This window comes from Ursus americanus, chromosome 35 (genome assembly GCF_024610735.1).
Source record: "Ursus americanus isolate L20-20 chromosome 35, mUrsAme1.1.p, whole genome shotgun sequence".
Taxonomy (NCBI): domain Eukaryota; kingdom Metazoa; phylum Chordata; class Mammalia; order Carnivora; family Ursidae; genus Ursus; species Ursus americanus.
Genome location: NC_142161.1, coordinates 4172024 through 4195965, shown reverse-complemented (window position 1 = coordinate 4195965; position 23942 = coordinate 4172024). Strand labels below are relative to the sequence as shown.

General features: G+C 51.3%; 1 gene segment (V, D, J or C); it reads right to left on the bottom strand.

The window, feature by feature from the left end:
- Window positions 1-6280: 6280 nt before the first annotated feature.
- Window positions 6281-23942, bottom strand: part of LOC123795807 (T-cell receptor alpha chain constant-like) — a 55925-nt gene continuing 38263 nt past the window's right edge. Inside the window, 4 exon segments of the C gene segment in view lie at window positions 6281-6812; window positions 7494-7601; window positions 8395-8439; window positions 9938-10192. Coding sequence covers window positions 7495-7601; window positions 8395-8439; window positions 9938-10192 — 407 coding nt within the window.

Genomic DNA, 23942 nt, shown 5'->3' with positions numbered 1-23942 from the left:
CTCGGCTCCTGCTTAGGTTTTCCATGGAGATAATGCTTGCTTTGGTGAACAGGCCGTTGTTCGGAACAGATTCTAGATAGGGATGCTGGCCACCCTGTTGCTTGGTAAATCACCGGAGTAACGGGTGAGCAAGGAGAAGTGAGGACACCCTAGAGTTTGCTAAAAATAGTGTCTTGAGGTCTCCGCTGGAGAGACGTCCTTTTTAAGGTTAACCCAGTTTCCCCTGATCAAGGCTGGAAGCATGAAATGGAGACCAGTTGCTCACCACTTTCTAAACCACATTCCTTCATCTACTTAAACTCTCTTAAGTCCTGCCAGCCTTGTCTTACATTTATAGGCTCTCCCCCTAATATTTTCTTTTCTCCTCCTTGACCGAATTGTGTTTGGGTGGTTCAGGGAAAGGGAAGACAGGCACTCTGCTCTCCCTCAGTGGGATTTTTGAAAGGGGGGATCTCTGCCTACTGTCTCTGGGATGGAAACATGCTCCCATTTCCAGAGCAAACAGGAAGACTGGGCTCTTCCCTGAGGTGGTGAAAGCCCCCTGGAGCCACTTAGGTGTTCTGGCTTGTGAGAAGATGGCCACCCGAGAAGGTGGCCCACTGGAGGGCGCTTTCAGACCTTGTGTTCTGCGGGGTCTCCTGGGAACCTTTCTGAGGACAGAGAGGCCCCAGAGGCTGAGAGGGGAGATAAGAACCAAAAGTGCTCGGGGTGGGGGTGCTCTGGGGCTGGGAGTGGTGGCTACTGTCAGAAATTGGGCCGTAGCCTTGCCATTGTCTCTGGCAGGCTCTCGGTCGAGCTCTCCTGGAAGCTGGGAGCCACGGAGGGAGGAAGCAAGCGTGCCTGCTGGTGCGGTGAGAAGCTCCTGGGGCCATGCTGAAGGGAAAGGGGTCATCTGCTGTGGGAAACAGCACACACTAGTGGGGCCTGGGAGCCTGGAGCTGGCCAGGGGCTGGCCTCCGGCAGCGTGGTGGGCCAGCCTGACGGTCAGCGTGTGGGCTCACGGTCCCTTTCCCAGGTGTTTCCTTGAACATGTGTGCTTACTGAGCTTGGACACGCTTATCCCTCCGATGGCATCGAGAAGCTGGCGGGCTACGTTGTATTGTATCCACATGATGGATGAAAAATTAGGACTCCAATGTTGAACACTAGTGGGGGGCGGTTCTCCTGACTCCTCCCGAGGACTCGTCCCCCAAATCTGGTAACGGAAACGCCATCATGCAAATACAGTAATTGACACGTCTCTTTCATGCCTACATACGCACTGGACTGTTAGCTCCTTGAGGACAGAAACTGTATTTAATAGGAACAGTACTTTCTTGAGATCAAATTTACATACGCTAAAATGCACACGTCTTAGGTGTCCATTTTAACACATTTTGACCTGAGTATACGCCCATGTAACCATCACTCAGAACAAGATACAGATAATTTCCACCACCCTGAAACTCCCCTCATGCCCTTTTCCAGTCGATCCTTTTACCCCAGAGGCATCCACTGTTGTCATTTCTATCACTGGTGGTTCGTTTTGCCTCATCTTGAACTTCATCGATGTGGAGTCATACAGTTGGACAGAGACAGTCCCCAGAGCCTGGCACGGGGTCTGGCATGTGGCAGGAATGCAACGTGAAAGAAAGTCCTGGTTCTTAAACTACCCTACAAGAGACAGCATTGATCTCATTGGGAAACTGAGGCTGTGGGCAGTTAGTGACCTGCCCAGGGCAACAAGGCCAGGGCAGGGGTAGACCCAGGCTCCCCATTCTGAATGCACAGCTCTCTCTAAGGCTCCCCCTAGCTCCCCACCCCACCCCAGCGCTCTGTGAGCGAGCCTGATGACACCGGGCAGGTAGTGCCCCCTGCTGCTTGCAGGGCCTGACCCGGGGACCCACTTCCCTGTAAGGGAGGTGCTAGGATCACCCAAGCTCTGGAGCCCCGTGCAGAGCCTGGCAAAGGGCAGGGGCTCCGTTCGCGGAAGGAAAGTCACTTGCCCTTTTATTTTCCTCTGATGGAGATTTTTCCAACTTTGGGGGGCTTTCCTTCCCCCAGAATAAACGGACTAAGGGGAAGAGGCCTTTTTGGTGGAGCGCTGCTGCCCCCAGCTGGGCGGCGCGGGACACTTCCACCGAGCGGGACGCGCCAACCCGGCGCGTTTTGCGCGTTTCGGGTTCTGGTCTCGGTTCTGTGGCTCCTTCCTTGGCGCTTGGCCTCCTGCCTCCCGGGCTACTGGTCTCCGAGAAGCAGAGGTCTCTCAGGGCCGTCTCCCGGCGCTTCGGCCTCGGCCTGGAGTGAGGGTCTTCCTCGGAGAACCAGCCAGCCCCAGCTGTGTGTGTGTGTGTGTGTGTGTGTGTGTGTGTGTGTGTGTGTGTGTGTGTGTTGGGGGGCACTTGGGGCCCCACACCTGGGGGAGGCTGGGCTGGACGGAAGCTTTGAGGGCCAGTATTTAGCGAATGTTTAAACAGGTGTGGTCAAGGTTTGATCCGAGGGCTCAGTTCGGAGGCGGGGCGGAGGCGGGGCGGCGGAGGCTTCTCTGCAGGGGGTTCGCAGCACCTCCCCCGCCTGCTGCTGGGTGCCTGCCAGCGCCCCCCCCCCCCAGCTCCCCGTCTTCCGGTCGCACCTGCGGTCGGTGGCGGTGTAACGGCCCAGCCAGCCTGGCCCAGGCACGTGGCCTGGGGCGATGCTATCTCTAACTCAGTATTTTTAACTCCCCTTTGCAGAGGATGTGGCTTCTGCGGGAGAGCTTCAAAGGGTGCCCCACTTGCCCTCGGGGCAACCATGACGTCATGGAAATGGGGAGGGGAGGCCCTAAGCCCCCAAACACCTGGCGGGAAGTGGGAGCCTTTTTCCACTTCCTGTCCTACTTCTGGCTACTGACTCAGTGTCTGACCTGTTTATTAATTTCAAAATACAGCTCTCCGTGTGATACTCGGAGGAAAGCTTACGCATGTGTGTGTCTGGGTGAAATGAGGTCTGGAAACCAGGTGGCCTTCCACAAAGTGCTCCCGGGTCAGGGCGCTTAACAGAGTGACCACACCCGGCCCCACCTGGCTGCTCCCCAGGCCCGCCCTCCGTCCAGGAAGTAGGCTGGGTCTTAATGTGGGGAAAGTGAGGCGGTCAGTAATGTGACCTTTGGCCCCTGACCTTGGAATGGTGGTGCAGTGACCCGAGTTCTGACTCCCTGGCGCCTGGAGTACCATCCTCCAGACTCTCTTGGATGATTGCCCGCCTGGGGGCTTCACTGGCCAATGGGCCATCACTCAGGTTTTGCTTTTCCTGATGGTTCTTGACAGGTCACTCTTAGCTCTTGGCAAAACGGTGAAATAGTGGCTCACCCAGCCGACTCCTCTCTTCATCTCCATTTTCCTTTCTCTTAGGCTCTCCCCACGGCCCCCACCAACTTGGCTTCCTTCCCGGTGCCTAATGGCACTGAGTACTTATTTGTTCCTTTGCTAGTTAAGTGTATATTAAGCATCTGTGGTGTGCCAGTCACGCGCTGGGTGTTGCAGACCCACGGATGAACAAGATACGCCGCCCATCCCGAGGAGTGCAGAGTCGAGTGGAATTTCCTGCCAAGATATTATCTGGTAACTAAGGTGATATCTTAAGGCTTTCCATGTGACCCAGGGGAACGGGATTTTAATGGGCAAACCGAGAAGACAAATAGTCCTTCAAGACTCAGATGGTTGCCTCTCCAATGGTGGCTCATAGCAGAGGGGGGTCACTCGGTTGGAGCTGAAGACCCCACCCCACTTCAGGGTGTTCCTGAAGCACATACTGGCTTAGCCCCCTTCTCTTGAGGGGACAGTGATTCCAGTTACATTAAGGGGGCAGGTCTCTGGGTGAAGTGTCAGAGAATCCTCTAGAATCTTAGAACCGGGGTCTTGAGAAGTCATTCGGTTCATTCTTTTGCCTCCAGGGCTGGCCTGTGCTTAAGCTCTTTGGGACAGGAGGGTATCTGTCCAGACAAATCCATTCTCCAACTGGCCTTGGTGACACATTCCTTAGTGGGACAGAGGCCTTGTCTCCTTGAGGCTGTCTCTGTTCTTGGGGCCTGGGGCTCTCCAGGGCTGGGCCTTTGTGTGGATGTGATGGCTGTGTCTCCGGGTTTCCTCAGCAGCCTCTTCCTTCCAGGCTGAGAAGTGCCTGGGCCCTTACTGCCCTGAGGGGCTCTGCTGTAGTGACCCCAGGCCCAGTGCTGACCTCCAAGGGGGTACAGGAACCCTTTGTCTGGGCCTCCTCGTAAGCGTATTTTAATCCCCTCTGACACCCTAGGCGGGGCCTGGGGCCAGACGTGAGAACAGAGTGGATGAAGATGAGTGGGGTCTCTGTATCACCCCCTCAGCACACCCACTTGCTCCTGGTCTGCCCTCTGACTCGGCTCTAATTGGCTTTAGGCTTAACCGCCTTAGACTTGACGGAATGTTCTTGCTGGGATCGAGGAGCCCTGCTTTGAGGTGGAAATGTCTCAGGGGGTGTGCCGACCCTGCTTTCCAGATGGCCCCTACGTGCCTGAAGCCTTGTCACCCTTGGCTCAGGCCGGGCCCGGAAGGAGGAACCCTTGCTCCCTCCGTGGGTCTGGGTGGATCCCCAGCCACTGCCCATCACCTCATAGGCCCTTGGGTGGCCTTAGGGGTGACTTCAGGGTCCTGACAACTGAGGACCCTGGGCTGGCGCGACTCCATAGGCTGCCCTGGCCTCCTCCCAGGTTCTTGGAGGGGTCTGTCTTTAGCCCCTTCACTGCCTCCCAGGGTTCTTGCTCCTGTCCCCTGCTGTAAGCCCCCACGTCCCCCTCAGCACCTTTGCCACCAACTCTCAGAAGCAGGGCTGCCTCCCCGCCACCCACACACCCCTTGCTTGGATCTTTTGTATACAGACCAAAGTGAATGACTATTTTAGGAGGAAAAAAAGATAAACTAATTTGCCTTAGGTTTTTAGCGGTTGATAAAGGCTTGCTCTATTAACCCTCCCAGGGGCATTTTCATTTAAAGGGGGAGGAGAATGCTTTAATTAAAAGGAATTCCCAGTGGTGGGCTCTCTGGCGCTGTGTCAGATCCATGAGGAGGCGGTTTTCGGTTCTCCGCAGGTGGCAGAACCTCACCTTTGGGAAGGCGGTACCTGTCCTCTGTGTGTGAGAGGGACCCGCTCTGACAGGGTGTCCTCTGTGGCTGTCCCCTCTAGTGATCTTTAAAAGGACTTGCATATAGGCTACGGATGAGGGGGCTCAGTGAGAACTGAGGATTCCGTGGCTGCCCTCCTCCACAGAGGCCACAGAATCAGAGGTGTGTGGAGCTGGAGGCAGCCCCCTAGTCTTAGATGACATTTTACAGGCAGTGACCCTGGAGCTCATGGAAGGGAGGGACATGCTCAGGTCCCTTGTTGAGCTGGTGGCTCTATCCCCGTGAAAAGAACAGGCCTGAATTGTAGCTGGAGGGATTTGCATGTTTCTGGCTGATGTGGTCAGAGGCACACACGTGAACCATAGAGGTGTCTGGGGATAGGACCCTCTCCTCCCACTGGGACTCGTAAGCCCTGGGCTTGATAGCAGTAATTGTGAGGAGCATGGCTGCATCTCCGAAGGGTGTTCCCATCAGTGTCCATGACCCCAGGAAAGGCACTCAGGCTCAGAAGAATACCAGGGGCCCCAGGGAGCCCCACCTCCTGTCCTCTAGGTAAGAGCATAAGACATCCACTGTCCTTGGCAGAGTCCCTGAGCTTGAGGGGAGAGGATTCGTTTCTTATATCCAGGCGGGGGTGGGGAGAGTAGAAAGTCTGGCTAATCTTCACCCCCTTCCCCTGCTCTTAGACTGGGCACCCCAACCAGGCAGTGGAGTGGTGGGTGGTCCCCAGCCACGAATCTGTGAGGGCAATGCACGGTTTCAGTGGGAATCCAGTCTGAAAGGAAAGGCAAGGGAAACGGTCCCAGAGGGCAGGAGACAGTGGGTGGCATTTTGGGGATACTTGCTGTGTGGTCCCTGTCTTCCAGATTTCAACTGCCAGTCCTGATCGGTCATGGACATGGGCCTCCCGCTACGGGTGGCCCAGTGGTGTGGTGGGAACATGGAAGAGCAGGGACCTCAACTTTTAAGTGGGTTTGCCTGGCCCCCAGCACAGCCTTCTAAGTGGAATTTTCTTTAGAGGTTGTTCCAGGAAGAGGTTGACTTCAGCAGCTTGCTGAGTTAGGCTCCCCGGACGACATCGGGACAAACGCCTTGGTTTCTGCCCGGGCAGGGATCAACAGCAAGTCGAACGTGACCCGGACCAAACCCAGTCAAACAGGAGCACCGTCCCGGCTCTTCCAAATTGCCTTTAATGAAGCCACGGGTAGCAGAATACACAACGGGGCTCAGATACACAGCATAGCGGGGCCTCCGTAATCATTTGCCCACATCTTGCGGGGAAGGGTGGTACATATGCCTGTATGAACACTACTTAAAAAATACAAACTCTTCACAACGTTCTCCAGGAGCCAGAGCCCAAGAAGACCCACTGGGGATCCCTCATGGGGGGGGGTGCAAGAGGCAATCTCAGGGGAGGGGCAGGGCGTCCAGCAGCCCCCTGCCTTTGCTGGGAGTGCCTGACGGGTCACAGTGAGGGACCGAGGCGGTGGAGGCAGTGTTCGGCGGCTCTTCAGATCTTGATCACGAATATCTGGCGGCATCCGGTTGGTGTCCGTTGCCAGTGGGGCCCGAGAGGCCGAGAGGCCCAGAGAGCCTTCTCCTCCACGGGGGCTGAGAGTCTGCCTCTGCTTGAAGGGGGGAGGAGGCACGGTGGGGCGGCGGGAGCGAGGGAGTGCCAGGCCCGCTCACGGTCCTGGTGACCTGGGATGAGGAAGAACAGCGGTTAGGCCGGCTACCGAGGAGACAGACTCAGGACAGTTAGGGGTGTGGGTGGAGATGCCTCTATCTGTAGAGTTCTAGGAGCACAAGGACACTGGAGTTCTTGCTGATGGTGATGGAACAGGGTGCCCTTGTCAGTAGGGTGACCAGGGACACCGGGACAGAAGGATATGTCGATGCGGGCTGGGATTAGGGGATAATAGGAGACTAATATCTTCGCACCGTACTGGGCGCAGAGGACATGAGGAAAGGACCTGGGGGCCCCTCTAGGTTTTGCAGTGAAAGGAATACAATAGAAGGCGTGGGCATAAATGACTCTGGGTCCTGAGGTTTTCTTCTTTTTCCACTCGTTAGTGGGGGCCCTTGCTGGGACTTGGCCTCAACGTCTTTCTTTCCAAAAGGAGGAGAATAACAGCTGTTCTTCATACTTTGTAGGGGAGACATGGCTCAACCGAGGTGCCTCTTGTCACCTGAGGAGTCCTACCAATGTTCTAGGCCACTGTTATTAGCAATAGGAACCCCTCACTGGGAAAAGGGGAGGAGTTTGGTGGGCCCCACTTAAGGACCTAAAAGCAAGACCTTGGCGGGGGAGGTTTGCTTTCTGAGCCTGGGGACCTGCCCTGGGACCGTCACAGCCGCACTCCCCCCGAGATGCCCGCTCACCTCAGCGGGACCACAGGCGCAGTGTCATGAACAGGTCAAACCCGGCCATTTTCAGGAGGAGGACGCGCAGCCCGATCACCAGCAGGTTGCGGGTGTTTAGGTTCATATCTGCAAAGCCGAGAGGTTACTGGCATGTACCCTGGAGGTCCGCACAGCCCCCGTGACCCGCCCGTGGTTTCCCCAAAAGGGGACTGGGGGGGGTTAGCTCCTGGCCCACCTCTCCCTTTGAGCTTGGGTGCACATCCCTTCGTAAGCATATTTATGTATTCCTCCAGGGCCACCGGTATTCCGTGTCAAAGGAAAACACCCACTGCACTCGGTCCTTATTTTATGTCTGCATCCCTCAGGAGCGGGGATGGGCTGGGGCTCAGAACTCATTGTAATCCCTTGGGTCCGGGTCCCTGAGTGAGAAGGTGGTGCCTGGACCCCAAGAGGGACCATTCAATGAAAACGGCTCTGATGGAAATGGACGGGCCCAGGGCAGGCGGCCGGGAGTGGTGGGGATCCTGAGAGCCAAGACCCCTGCCTACGTGAATTCTGCTGCTTTTCTTGAAAGAAGGCAGAAGCCCAGCTACCGCTACAGAGGGAACAGGCCCTTGGCAGGAGCTGGGGAGCTCGGGGCTCCACATAAGCCAGTCGGAAATATCGCAGCTGGGCCACTGAGAAACTTGGTCCTCCAGAGCCCTAGGAGTGAGTCATGGGGTCTAGGGAAACTAGAGACTCAGCCTGAAAGTCCTTGGAGGGGGAAAGAACATTAGAGATGGTGAGAGGAGCCTGGGAATTCGAGAATGTTCCCGTTCTTCCTAACTTCATTCCAGATCCACATATCCCTTCCCACCTCTCCTATCTAGTCAGGGTGATTGTGGATACATCTCGAAGCGGGGATAGACCCCTCTCTTACCTGTTTCAAAGTTTTTCTTGATCAAAGTGGCATTACAGGAAAAGTCTAAAAGGAGAAACAAAGACATGTTCTTAGAGTTGCATGTGCTGACTCTCCCACATCAGACCTCCGAGGATTTGGGCGGATGAACCTCTGTCTACAGGCTTTCTGCGCTCTCTCCTGGAGAGATCTGGAGGCAACTTGTCGCCTGTGGACACCTGCTGGGAGAGCCACTGGCCCTGGCTTCTGGGTACCACTCCCTTCACTTCACAAACACTGGTCGTGCCAAGTACCTGTCACCCGACACAAGGCCACAAGGAACCATCAGACACAGACCCTGCGCTTGGGTCTGGAGGCTGAAAGAGGCGGTAAGACACCACACAGCGACAAGTGCCATAAGGGGTATAGATGCTTTCCTTTGTCCCACAGAGTCTCCATCCCTGCACTCCAAATTTGTTCCTTTGCTGTCACCAACCCAGGCAATGGCGCTGTCGTGGACTCAGCGGCTTGGGCAGAAAATCCAGCCGCCTTCCTTGATCTCCTTTTTCCTTCGCACCCCTGCATCGTTCTTCCTTTGAATCTGAAATCGCGTTGGCCACTCAACTCCCCTGCCCCCCGTCCAGGCCTCCATCATCTGTCTGCGGCAACAGCTTCCTTTCTGCTTCTACTCTTGGCTCCTACAGTCCATTTTCCACGCAGCACTTGGAGTGCTCTTTTACAGAAGTAAATTGGATGTCATTCTCCTACTTAAACCAATCGATAGCTTCTCATTGTACTTAGGAGAGTGGCTGCGCTCTCCTGACCTAGGGGGCCTGTGACGTGGCCCTTCCCCACTTGGTCCATCTCCCGTGCTGCTGCTGTTCCCCTTCCTCGCCGTGCCCCCGTGTCAGGCCTCCACAGCCTCCCCCTCTACCCTCGGCACGGCCACTCCCTTCTTAGCCTTTAACGCTCATCTCACCTAGAATTTCCCCGGAGAGCCCTTCCCGGACTCTCTGTCCCCAAGTTGGCTGTTTCCTCCACCCCCACGTTACAGCACGTGTTCCAATCTGAAGTTCTCTAGATTTCCGCTTGCTGATGGATGGCTTCCTCAGGGCAGACCCTCACTGGACTTATTTACTCCTGCAGTCCAGCACCTGGCACCTTGTAGATGCACAGTCCATGTTTGTTGAGTGAATGAACGACTGGGTGAGGTTGGATCTTTGGCAGAGACACAGAACCAAGGGGAGGTTTCTCGGAGAAAGGCATCAGACGGGGGCCTTGCAGAGCAGTGAGGGGCAAAGAGCCTGAGCAGAGGCAGGGAGGCAGGACCTCAGGCCGGCTGAGAAGCCAGTGGCCTTCCCGCCACCTTCTCCCCATCCTCTCTTTGCCTAGGACATGCTGCGACCCGCCAGGATGGAGCTCACTGGTGCTCGGTAACAAGAGCGGAGGGGCTTTGCTGACAATGGATGAGGCGGAGACCACCCACCCGAACAGCTTTTAGGTGCCATCCCCCCGAGCTCCGGGAAGAACCAGGTGTCCCAGGGTGGGGAGACTCAGCTGGCACAGGCACCGAGGCTGCACTCACCTGAGCTGGAGTAGAATTCCTCGTTGAAGGTACTGTTGCATTTAAACTCCGTGCTGTTGCTCCAGGCCAGGACCCCGTTGCTCTTGGAATCCATCACCCTCATGTCCAGCACAGTTGTGTTCGACCTGATCACTGTGCCCTCCTGGGATTGTGGCTCGTTGAATGGAGAATCAAAATCGGTGAACAGGCAGACAGACGTCTTACTGGATTTAGGGCTTTTCAGCTGGTACACGGCGGGATCAGGGTCCGTGATATCTGTGGGCCCAAAGAACCCAGGTTAGGGGATGCTCATTTCCCTCCTTGCCCCAACCCAGGTCTGAGTCCAGATGCCAGTGATGGGCAAGAGCAGGGCTCTGTGGGGCTGGCAAGTCACATTCGCAGGCTTTAGGTGGGAAAGAACATTCTAGAAACCTGTTGCTCTAAGTGGACTGGAAGTCAGGGCCAGGCATAAGCCACGAGTCCTGGCCAAGAGGCCAGCTCTCAGTGAAGGCTCTCTGCCTGACCCTGCCTGCCATTCAAGGAAGCCAGAAACGCAGGCCCCGTAATGATCCTGTCCATTCTCTTACTTTATAGCAACTTCTGCAAAAGCACAGCGGGACTGCTGTGCAATAACATCGCTCTGGCGGGGCAAGGCAAGCCTAGAATAGAAACCCAGCAAAGCAGACCATCCGTCTTGGAATCAGGGGTGCCCCCCCCAATTAGGCTGGGTATTGACAGGAATTGGAGGTTTCTTATCGGCTGGCACTAAGTTGGAAGACCAGTCATATCACCAGGAGATTTCTCATTGATAAAAGTTCTAGATGATAAGTCAGAACACCTGTATCCCGGTCCTGGTTTTACCACTCATTAGATACAAGGCCTTGAGCAAGTCACCTCAGCCCCCGAAGGGTCGGGAGTTTCATCTGTAAGATGGAGATATTGCCGCCTCCGCCTTCGTAACCAGGCTATTCTGAAAATCAAAGGGGGAGTTTCTCTCTATAAAATGATGTGTAACAAACTATAAAGTACGGAATAAGGGAGAGCTCTTGAGGATACCAGGATATTACCATGATAATGTGCTACCGAGTGTTACACAGTCCGTTTCTACTCTTCAGCCCCAGGAAGCAGGGGCTGCTTAGTGGTGAGAATCATTTTTCAGTATTTCTGTAGGATTTTGCGTTTTTAATGTAACTCTCATTGTTTATTCTTTCAGACCTCCTGCCTTTAGAAGAGGAAACAGAGGGTTGCTGGGAGGGTTAACACATTGGGGCCACCCGGAGAGTTTACAGCAGGGTTGGGACTAGAGTTTCCTGCCCCTGTGGTTCTCTGCTCCCACAGCTCCCCACCCTGCATGCAAGGTTTTTCAGACCAGGGGTACACCCCACTTGTGAGGGCAGCCAGGGTGGCCTCGGCAATGTGGACTTCCAGCTGGACCTGAAACTAGGGACATCCGCCTTTGGCATGGCCTTGGGTTGCTGAGTCAAGGCATGCCAAGGGTGTCAAGTCAAGGGTGTGGGGCTGTCCCTGGAGCAGCAGAACAGGGGTGGGTCCATGGTCCCATGTGAGGGACATCCAAAGCTCTGGCCCTGCGGGATTCTGCCTGTTCCTCTTCAGTGTCCCCATTTCTGGGGGAGGGGAGGGTCTGACATCACTGTGGGTTAAGACCCTAGGGCATACATCTTTTATAGGGAGGGGAGAGGCGGGAAGCCATTATGTGCCATCAACATACTCCAATGGGTTTGTTAGTCCTCAGTGGGAGTCACCAGTGGGACTGGGAAGGGGGATGTGGAAGGGTATGGAGGTGCTGAGAGAATGCGGCCTTGAGGAGAAGGCAGAGGGTAAGGTGCCACCAGCGCAGTTTGGGCTTGGGGGGGAGAAGGGGTTGCGGTGGGGGCCCGATGGCCAACTCTGAGTCCTGGTTAAACACTCACTCAAGTCCTCGAGCCAGTTAGTGTCAGGCTGGAGAAGATCTAGACCACACTGTCCAATGTGATAGTCTTCAGCTACATGTGGCTATTTAAGTTAAAACGAACCCCAAGGAAAGCAAATTAAAATTCAATTAAAAATTAAAACTTCATTTTAAGAGCGTCGTACCTGCCATATTGGACAGTGCAGGTCCAATGGAGATATTGGTATCTCCACTGGAGATAACACACTTGATAACACACTTCCATTGTCCCGGAAAGTTCTCTTGGACAGCATCGGTCTGGAGAGAGCTATGCCACAGAACATGAGATTTTTGAGGAAATGTACTGAGGGCTGATTGTGGGCCTTAAAAACCATCTTTAAGTCTGTGTGTGGGGAGGGCGATCCCATCGGGGACAGGCCAATTTTTGCTTCAACTTCACTAGCGAGAGATCAACATGAAATAGAGATCAATGAAGTCAGAAGACTCGAGGTGATTCTCGCTGCTCTCAAGTCTTGTTTTTATCAAGACTTCATTCATTTGGGGCTTCCCTAGCTGCATTTTTGCTGTTGTTTCTCCTGTCCAGCCTCCTTACCTCTGATTTTCTCTCTTGCTCCCCTCCTCTCCCCGCCCCCTCCATCCCCCCATTCTCTTTTTCGAGCTCATCCTCCAAAGTCTAAAACCTAGAGCTGATTGCATCAGTTTTCATTCGGAATAATTCGGGGACTCCCTTAGTGCCCCTAGAATAACACTCAAATTTCCTGGCATGACATTCAGGGGCTGCCATGATCTGGAGAGCTTGAATTTTTTCTCTCAAGTCCTTTATGTGCCCTAGACGAGGAGACCTGGCCCTGAAAAGTCTTCGTGTTGGCATGCTGGAGCGTAAGTTCCATGACAGCAGAGGCCCTCTCTGGTTTACTGCCGTATCTCTAGTGTCTGCATATAGGAGGCACTCAAGAAACAACTGCTGGATAAACAAATGGCCTAATAACCATCAGATTTGCAGAATTCCTGCTTATCAGAACTTCTTGGTAAAACAAGCTGGGTACTTATCCTTAAACTTGATTTTTTTTTTGTAGCCCCTTTTACTTCCACTCCCATGTACCTCTAGCATAACCTTCTCTTTTTGTCTGACAACAAGAAACGAGCCACTTTGAATTTGGAGGCCTTGAGGGGTCCGTCTGCCAGACCCTGGGAGGAGAGGCATTCTATTCCACGCTAGCAGCACACATCCCACCCCGGATGACATCTCAGAAGTTGGCCTCAGCAAGACTGGATCAAATTTTCAATGCGGAAGTTCAGCTGTGCTAGATCCTAACCCCTCATTTTAATTCAAAGCTGACCACAGAGGCACATGTCCGAATGCTCTAGTGCTCCGCGTGCATCGGGGCACAACGGTGATTGAAGGCTTCCTTCCCAGGAAATCTGTGCTTCGTAGTTAGGTACTAAGAACCCAGAAGTGCTCCCACTTAGCAACCGTGACTCTGGGTCCCACTGAGCCTCTGGTGAACATCGGAAGCAGTGAGCCTGGGCGGACTTACCAGGAGTTACGGAAACTCTGGTTCCCTTGCCAAATTTCAACTGAGAGGCAACACCTTCATGCCACCCCTGAAATCTCCACTACAGAAACCCTTAGTTTTCTCCCCCTCTGAGAGATGGGGCAACCTACCTCGTAGAGCCCACCGAAGAAGGAGAGGGGAGGTCCCTAGGACATGGGGCGTCCACGGAAGGAGCTGGCCCCCTCTCACGTTCACATCGGGTCTACATTTCTAAATTGGATCCCTGGTTTCCCAGTGGCTGGCCTTGGCCCTAATTGTATTCTCTTGAAGGCTCTAGAATTCCTTTTCTCTAGTGTCTAAAAAAACATTTTATTTGCTTTTCCCTGCATCCAATTTATTATCAGATGTGTTTACTTACGCCAAAATGCACATGCCTTGTTCACACCCAAGATCATTCCTTCTTTCTTATTGTTCCTTATGCCTGAAAGTCCCCTTCTCTCCAATCTTTGCCCATAGAGATCTTACCTATCCTTCAGGCCCAATGTACCCTTTCTACTGCATAAAACCATATCTGTCTAGGCCGCAAACTTATTCCTCTGAATCTCTATTGTGCCTATTGATGTCATCAATTTATAATACTAAAATAGTTTCCAGCTTGCTAAATTTGCAATAGTTATGTCCCTTTAGCTAGTTTTTATCCAATTTGGGAATAGGTCAGTCATCTATCTTAGACTTCTTTGCAGCCTAACATTTTTTAGAGTGATGGCCACATAGAAGGCATTAGAAAATATCCATTGAACAATTAAAGTCAAATTTTAATGTGTCTGACCTAGAGAAACACAGATTTTCAAAATTGATAGTGATGCGTTTTCCTTTCACAGAGGCCTCTGTAAGACAGTTCATTGTAACACCCACAGTTAGCCTCACCATACGAAGACTGATATCCCCAAGGTAAGGAATAGAGACACTCCCTGGCCCATGGGATTGCAAATGGTGCCACCTGGGATGACTCACCAGCTATTACAGACACTTGGGTTCCTTTCCCAAATGTGAGTTTGCCCACAGTTCCTCCAGTATTCACACTGCAGGTGACACCATTGCAGAAACTCACTAAACTCACTAAATCTCCCTCCTGCTCCAGTAGGAGAAGTACTGGTCCCCTCTAGGGGACCAGAGAATCACGCTTTCTAGAGTTAGGTCTTCTGCTCTTTTGTGTTGAGAATATGGTTGTTCATCCATTTCCCTCCTGCCCTAGCCTGCGGTAGTAGCCTGGGTTAGAGGCTGTGATTTCAATAAACCAAGAATTCCGTAGAGCACAACCCCTGTTCAGGGCAACAGGAGCTTGGATCTTCTCGTGGAGGTGCCAGGACGACGTGCTTATCCCTTGCTGCATGATTCCTAAAGTCTCAGTCTAAAGATGTTTCCCGAGCACTGAGTGCTGGACGGAGAATTTTCTGGGGATGGGTGGAAAGAACCATTTGGGATCCTACAGAAGAAAATACCTGGGCTCAATTTAGCATCCTGGATGGAGTAGACTTAATTGCCAATGTCGACCCTCGCCCCACTTTACTTACTTGCCTGGACACTCAGTCTGGTCCCTGCTCCAAAGATTAGCACAGTACTCTGCTGTATCCCCACCGCAGCTAAGGCCTTTGTAATATCCTTCTTGACCTTAATCTACCGGAACCCACCAGGCTCTGAAAGCACCATCCTAAAAGTCTCCCGGGGTCTTCGTTTCTTAGATGTTCTATTTCCCAGGGAAGCTCTTCCCCCTCCCCTTTATGATAATGTAAACCTTTTATAGCAAGGCCTTGATGAAGATGGGGACAATAATAATGATAATGAAATTATTATTAGAAAGGCTACCATTTATTAATGACTTGCCTATCTGCTGGGCATTGTCTTATATTGTTATGATGTGGTTCTTGGCATTTTGCTATTGAGGAAGTAGAGACTTTCTTAGTTAGAGACAGTAGAGCCAGAATTTTCCCCAGATCTGCCAGCCTCTCAAGTTTGCTATGAACCCCATACCCTCCTGCCTCTGTGCCTTGATACGTCACATCATATAATTGCCATTCAGATAGGGGTCGGGGTCATTTTTACCCTGGGAGAGGTTCAAAACTCTACTAAACTCCAGAAAGGAAGATTCTGGGAGCAGGTGTCCCCATACTGTGTCATTAGCCGAAACAAGGAGTGCCGCTGCTACCTGAGGCAACAGGCAATAAGAGAGAATTTGGGTTTGCCATTAAGTCATTCCTTTCCCCCAAGGGCACGTCGCTAATTTCCTGAATGTTCAGATTATCTGGTGCTGATATTATCGGCTTCGCTTGAGAGCACTGAGTACCTGGAACTCTTTTTATGTTTCCGTAAATTATTCTGCTCAGGCTTTCATTTACTCAATTGGCCCTTGGCACTTCTGTCTTTAATACGAGAAATGGGAACATTTTAAGTCACCGAGAGAGCTTGTAGGAAATGGAAAACAAGTGTTTAATATTCCCTCGGGTTTGCCATACATCACCGCCTGTTTTCTCATAGACAAGCCGACAGGTACTTTTGCCCTGCACACGTTCGTGCTCATACTCACGCGGGTGCACAGCCAGCCTGGTCCCAGCTCCAAAGGTCAGCTGACCGTAGCTAGCAGACAACACACCACAGCGAGGTGCTTTACAAGAACTCTAACTCGGGCGGGGTGAGCCTTCCGGGGGCAGCAACGTCTCCTGTCCCTGTGCTAGACTCCTCCAAATCACTGTTTCTCTCACACAGGAGAAAGATCTGGCCCACCGAGTCCCAGTTCCTCAGCTTTCAGTGGAATAAGCCCACAGACCTTTCCTTCACAGCCAGCCTTGGGCTGGTCTGGCCTTCCTGGAGAGCAGATACCCTTTCTGGGTTCCAGACTGAAAGTGAAGGAGGAAAATTGGAAGAGTCTGAAGAAGAGCCAGGAATTGATTGGGAAATGAATCTCGATGGGGGAATTCAGAGCCCTGGCAACAGATGGCAGGTCTAGGGGAGGACGAAATGCTGGAATGCAGGCCCATACAAGGCTCTTTTAGAAAGTGGTTCTGCTATTCCTTGAGGGCAGAGAAAGAGAGAGGCTAACATTGCCATGAGATAGTCACATAAAAGGCACAGTGAGGACTGCTTCACTCTGATGGTTGTGAGAATCAGGAGTGAGTTATATACAGGGTCCCAGAATCTTTTTCTCCAGAGGTCTCCAAGATTTTAGGGTTGACATCCATACGGGGAAAAAAAAATCTCCGAAGTTTGAGAGTGGTTTAGACCAGTACTTCTTGGTGAGAGTTTCACAGAACTCTAGTCCTAAATTTTTCTACAAAAAGGAATCTAAGCTCAAATTAGTTTGGAAAGTGCTGTTATACTGTATACTGACAAGGCATATTAGCTAATTTTAAAGGCTCTGAGAAGTCCCGCAGTAAAGAAATCCAGAGCTTCTCAAACTTATTTGATCTAGTAATCTTTTTTTCTTAAAACACTATTAAGATCTGTGGAATGTGTGTGGGTTTATATATAAATGTAAACATATTCCTTAGAAGTCCCTTTTCTAGTTCCAAGAATTTAAAACTCCATCCAAATTTTAGCCTAATTTTAATCCTTCGGTTTTCTGGGTTCCGAATCTGTTCTCTTGCCTACTCCTGTGGACACGATTAGGGGTCGCATTGATTCTGATTATTTCTTTCTAATTATCACAAAACAGCTTCATTCTATTCGGGGAATTGCTGAACATGTAGTCAGCTGTAGAGTGAATTCTCCTGCCACTACCAGAAATAGCTCGAGGCTGGGTACAGATGAAATCAACATGCAGGAACCACAAGGCTTCAACACTTTGCAAGGTTTACCTTCTACAAACAATAGCAACTTTAAAACCTTTTCCAAATGTGAATTTCTCAGTCTTCCTTCCACCCACCTTCCTCCACTCCTTGGAGCTCTGTACTTCAAAGAAGATTCTGGTCCTAACGAGAAAAGTTTCCTGGGTGGTCTCTCAAGTGGAGACATAGACTTCCTATATTTATCAGCAGATGTTTTCCTTTTTCCTGTTAAAACCCATTTGTGCTTCTTCCGTATCACAGGCATTATAGTTTTTACATGCGTCTGAAATCTGGTTCCTGAGAAATATGGTGGGTTCCAGGCTTTCCAAATGCAGCCTGAACAGACGCATGGGAGGGAAGAGGCTTTGCTAACGCGCCCAAATGAACAAGTAAAGACGGAGGAAGTTTTCCCCAGAGAGAAGGGCTTTCTCTCACCACGTGCAGTTGGATGGATTCTCTAATCTCCCGTTTCCAAGTCTTTGACAACGCTTTCTATTGGGGAATACTGGCCACTGTCTAAAGGAACATGTTTTGAACAGTTACTTCCCCTGCACTCAGGCCTTCCTGACTCCCCTAGCCAGAAGGCATGTTTTCAACAATCCTGTTTGGTGACACTTCTGTGCCCGGCCTGGGGCTGGGCTGTGGAGGTGTAAGGATGAAGGAGAGAGGGTCCTGGCCTCACCGAGCTTACGGTGCAGTGCAGGATGCTTGGAAGTACCAGGCAGCTAAGACAGGAGGCTGGCCATGCCTTCCTCTCTGTTCGCACTGCAACCTGTATGGATCTCCTCTACGACATGCTGGTGACCCCGTCCGAATTGTCTGCTTACACGCGTGTTTACCGGCTGGGAGATTCTGGACGGCAGAGACTCCGCCATCTTTCCTCCTTCTCTCCCATCTAGCATAGTGCTTAGAGTGTAATAGTTGCTTAGTAAATATTTGTTGAATAGAAAAGACTTCTAAATATTTTAATTCATGTTTGATGCAGTCCTGCTCCCTTTGACCAGGACTAGTTCATTTCTCTCTTGAATTCTGTATGGTTCTCTTTTCTAAGGTTTTTATTGTTTTTATTGCATGATTTAGGCTTTAAGCCCCTCCTCTACCTCGCAGTTAGAGACGGAGTTTTGTGAGAGTGTGTCCAATGGCCAGCGTCTTTGGGAAATTTAATTTCCCACCTTTCATGAAAACTTGATGATAACAAAAATATATTTTTGGCATAATCAGTCATAGTTTGTTTTCTGATAAAGATCTTTTGTCTCAAAAGAATCTAGAAACAGCAAAAGAGTCTGTCTCAGTAATGATGAAAAGCCAATCCCCATGGGCAATTTCTAGCATTAGAAAAGAAACCGCTATTGAGCCAGTGGCTGAAAATTAAAATTTCAAAACATTCAAGCCTCATGAAGAAACATGAGAAACGGGCTCAGGAAGTGCAGACCCGTCATCCAAGAAAGCAGAGTAGGGACTTTCCGTCTTGGCTAGAGTCTCGGGGCGGGCACTTACGTGGATGCGCTTGGAGTCTTGTTCCACTCCCCAAAGTGAGCGCTCTGCCACCGGTCCACGCCGTGGTAGGGTCCGGTACAAATACGTGCCCTCTGCCACCGGGTGGCTGTCCGCTCCCCTCACAGGCTTCCAGCATTCCCTCTTGGAATCGGAGCTTTTAAACAGCCTGTTTCAGGGGTGCCTGGGTGGCTCACTCGGCTGAGAGTCCACCTCTTGATTTTAGCTCAGGTCAGGATCTCAGGGTGGTGGGATCGAGCCCCGCTGAGCGTGGAGTCTGCTTGGGGTTCTCCTTCTCCCTCTGCCCCTCCCCCCATGCCCACTCACTCTCTCTCTCTCCCCTCTCTTTCTCTAAATAAATAAATACATAAAACCTCGAAAAGATTAAACAGTCTGTTCCATCGTTTTGAGGATCAATTTCTCTTTCCGTGTCACTTCATTCCCAAAAAACAGCGCTAGGTTTCTACTTCCCTCCCCGCCATCCCTGCATCCTGCCAACCCAATTCAATGACTTTACTGATCTCTTCAGAAGTGCCGAGCCCTGGCATCAGGGCTGCCATGATCACCACGGCAAGAAGGCTCAGGATGGACACACTGAAGACCAAATAGTGGCCTCCGAGGTCTGGGGTCTTCCTTCTCAGAGTGGGAGGGGTGGCGCTGGCAGAGAGTGGCGTGGATAACAAGAAGACAGTAGTCAAATAGAAGAGTCAAGCTCCACTCTAACTCTCTCATTCCTAGCTGTGCGATCTTGGGCACATTACTTACGGGAAGCCTCTGTTTCCTTCTCTGTAAAGTGGGCCTGATGCCAGCTACCTAACAGCAGGATGGAAGTGAACGTTGAACGAGAACTTCGCGAGGGAAAGAGAGTAGTCACTGGTACATGTCAGGCTTCAGTCAATAGTAGCTAATGACGTAATGATTCAACAACGCTTTACACTAAGGGCAAGACATGAGGCTTCTTGCAGCTTGAGGAGACCCATCCCTCCCCCATACCCCCCTCCAGCACCCCTGGGTGCCCCCACCCTGGCTGGGGGCATAGGTATTTCATGGATCCAGGGGGAGGTGTGAGAGAGAGTCTCAGCCATTGGGGTGAGGGGCAGGGTAGACCCCTTCGCTGCCAAGGAGAAAGTTCAGCTTCCAAAACTGAACCAAGAGTGAATTGTTTTTTTTTCTCAAAACTTGAGGATCTGTCTTCTGAAAGCACCGGGCAAAACCCTTATTCAGCAGAGCCTCAACCATTTCATTAGACCCAACACCCTGATCACTTACTCCCGGACAACCAAGGATTCTTAACGACGGAGCAGACAGCATCACAAGCTCTCATTATTACCGTGTCCTTCCATAATCTATTCCTGTCTACAAAACTTCCCTTATCGGAATGATAATTTCTATAATACTCACGGGGGTGAACAACAAGCCTGGTCCCTCTTCCAAATGTAGGTCTGTAGTTTCCTCCTGATACACACAGTGAGGAAACCCTTTGATAAAACCTGTTTTATGGGACCACCCTCTACCGACTGCCCCAGTGGTGTTGGGGCAACAGTCCGGGGAAAACCCACTGGTGGAAGCTCTGAGAGTTGCAGGAAATCTCCCATGGGCGCCCCCCCCCCAGTGTTGGAGCCAAGGAGAGGGGTGGGGGACGGGAGTCGGTGGTGGGGGCTGGAGAATGCCTCACCCGCCTTTATCCAGGAGAACACCCCCACTCCTGTCAGCAGAGAAGGGGGGAGCGACTTCTCAGGACCACCACCACCCTGGCTGCTTTGCCAGCACGAACGGTCTGACCCCATCCCTCTTTTGTCAGATACAAGGGGCTTCGGAAAGGCTCCGAGGCTGGAGGGCCAGGGGGTTTGATGCTTTGTCGCGCTGAAGCCTGTCTACCTCCTTTTCCTGAAATGCTCCTGTTCTGTCTTCCCCCTTCCTTAGCTCTTCAGAGCTACCCGTTCCTAGGCTTCTTCCTGTGCGATGCCCAGGGGTTTGGTCCCTGCATTTGCCTGGTTCTAGGACAGACTCCAAGCAGGATCCAGGCCCTTCCAGGGACTGGGGCTTTTCTCCTTCCCTCTTCACCACCTGGAAGTAAGCCAAAGCATCCAAGGCTCGATTCCCTTTTCTTTTCTTTTTTTTTCTCTCCTTCCTTCCTTCTTTCTTTCTTTCTTTCTTTCTTTCTTTCTTTCTTTCTTTCTTTCTTTCTTTCTTTCTTTCTCTTCTCTATGTGCAATGTGGGGTTTGAACTCATGACCCTCGGAGTAAGACTTGCATGCTCTACAGACTGAGCCAGCCAGGAGCCCCTGATTCCTTTATTTCTAACGACCTTGATTCAGCGGGGCCTGGCTTTTATGAAAACAGAGGACAGAGAAAAAAAAACACACATTAGAATTTCCATACAATCTTTGAAAGATGGGAGAACCAGGGACCATGCTCCCTACTTCAGAGATGTGAAAACTAAGCTCCCAGAAGGCATGGCTTGGGCCAAGGTCCTGAACTGAGGCGGGAGCTCAGCCCTCAGCTCCTGGCTGGCGTGTGCTGCCCGCCCTCGGCTTCCCGCACTCTGGGCTTGAGGGCTGTGTTAGCAAAGAGCTGTGCGGCTCTGCTGAGCTCAGGGGTAGGAGTGAGGGGCTGGGGCCTTGCCCCTGCCCTGCACTGCCTGCCCAGCATGGCCCGGGACAGACGCTTGGACCCTGGGCCTCTGGATTCCCCTACAACAAGGGCAAGATGTCCCCAAGGGCACTTCCAGCTCTCATTGTCAGTGGGTCTTTGTTCAATTTGAAATACAGCCTCAGGCAAGAGCAGGGCAGACTTTCTCTGAGGCTGGGAGCATGGTCAGTGGAGATGCTGAGAGAAGCGGAGGGCCAAAGAAACAAGGGACAGGCAAAGCTTTGGGACAGTGACTGTCTAAGAATCTTAGGTGTGGCATTGATGAATGACATCATGTGTCTTCCCGCCCCCGCCCCCCGCTCGCCAGAAGAAGTTGTCCAGCCCTGGGGTAGGCACAGTGATTGGGGGTGGCTCGAAGAGGGTCATTCGTACAGGAGGGCCCCAGCTCACTTACTTGGTGTGACCATCACTTGGGTCCCCTTCCCAAAAGTGAGTCTGTTGTTCCCATAGTCGCACTCTGGGTAAGTGCATTACAAAAAGGTCCTGGGGTTGTGCATGGAGGACATACAGCCTTCTCTGGAGCGCTACAGGCTGGGCCCCGGGAAAGGTTTTCCCTGCGATGCCAGCTCTGAGCATACCTAACGGGTTTCGCAGCAGCTGTTGAGAAACACAGCCTCTAGCTATTTCTTCTCTGGGAAAAACAAAGCCTTCACAAAAGTTTGTGAAAAACCTGCCTCCTACCAGGCCGGTGGGTGTACTTCTAAAGATACCAGGCCAGGGCTGGGGGGAGAGGGGGCATTTTCTCACCTCAGCTGCCACGACTGAGAAGAAGGTACCAGTTTTTGGGGGGACATAGGCAAAAATGTACTTTTCACTTTGCCAGAAAGAGTAGGAGCAAGGGCATTTCCAGCACGCCGTGCTGGGGCACAGCTGAAACCATGCCTAGGCGGGACTCAGTCACCTCTTCCTCTCCGGGGCTGAGCGAGAGTTCTGGTGACTCACGCCTGACTCATTGCCGTTTCTGTCCTCACCTCACTCAAGGATTCTGCCAAGGGGGGGCCTTCTGTCCTCAAGAAAGTCAAACATCTCAGCAGATAACAGACATAAATCCTTTTCCAGAAACACACAGGTGGAATCATGCTCGGTCTCTATCAGGGAATGTGGATGGACCCTTGTCACTGCTGTCCTGTCCCCAGCCAGCGGGGTCCCTGCCAGGCCCCAGGCTGTGTACATGACCAGTTGCAGCAGCCATCTTGGCACACTCACGTCTGCATCGTTATTGGACTTTTAATATGTAAGTGTTGTTTCTCTGATGAGACCGGAAGTTCTTGAGAGCAGGGGCCATGCTTATGCTTCTTTTTTTGTTTCTTTCCTTTTTTAAAACCAACTATGGTCCCCGGCTTATTGATGACACCCAGTAATCATTCAGTGAGTTGAACTGATTTTTACTGGGGATGATTGTTGGGACAAGGAGGCCAATTTTGGGAGAGGTTAAAAGCAAAGTATACTCTGGGTAAATGTGAGCTTCAAAATCTAAGTGCTTAGGCCGGAAAAAATCAAGCAAGCATTTCTAAGACGGATAATAGGAGGCAGTATAAAACCCCAGACATTGTGAGGTTCGTACTGACTCTCAGCAGACAAGGGACAACTGAATGAACAAGCAAGTTACTTGATTCCCTAGGAAATTCCAACATTTTTCTCTTGATATCTCGACACTGATTCTCCTTAAAGGGTAAAAAAAATAACATGGCGGAAAATATATATTCTGAGCTAGCAGCATTGTTATGACCAATAATAACAAAACAGTAGTGGTAATATTGATGTTCCATTACAGACCATGCTAAATGCTACATGTAAAAGTGTAAACCCAATACTGGAGGTGGGTTTACACATTTCTGGAGATCTGACTTACTTGGGCTGATCAAAAGTTGGGTGCCAGTTCCAAATACGAGCTTCTGATAGCCTGTGTTCACACTCTGACATAACGCCATACAAAATGGTACCTGTAACTGAACCCTAGTCTGGGATTCCTATGTCACACAGAGATCAGGTACCAAGCGTGTTCCTGCATCTGTGTGCATGCACCAAAGTGGGAGGAGGCGTATAATTTTACTATTTAACCTTCGTTTTCCTAAGACCAGTGGAAGATAACAAGAAATAAGGCAGAACCCAATAGGAGATCCTGCTTCATATGCAGTAGATTATATAAAAATGTCATAAAAAAAAGTCATGAAAATTCAGGTTGAAAAAGTCATTCATATAATTACAGACTTCCAGTTCTAGCCAGGACCTACGGTAGTTTTATCCACCCACACTTACTGAGTGTTCAGGACATGCTTCTTGCATTAAGGATGCTTATGGATAATAATGCAACGCTATCGTTGCTAACTTATCTTCTTATTTAAATAGACAAAACCACGCCCGCCCCCTCAAATAAAGCAATGAAAACAGAGGTTCCTCAACTGTAATCCAAATCAAGATATTTCATAGAACTTACTTGCTTTAACAAATAGTCTTGTTCCTGTCCCAATTTTGAAGCCCGCAGTGTTTCCCCACAGTGATTTGTGCTATGACAAAATGGGCCATTTCCTTCTCCTTCCATGTTTATACCACAGCTTGGGGAGCAGGCCCAGGACGCCTATGGGAAGGTGCTAATAATAAGGAACACTGTTTTTTATACTTCCCCAGTAAAACCCATTTGTTTTTTTTTCCTG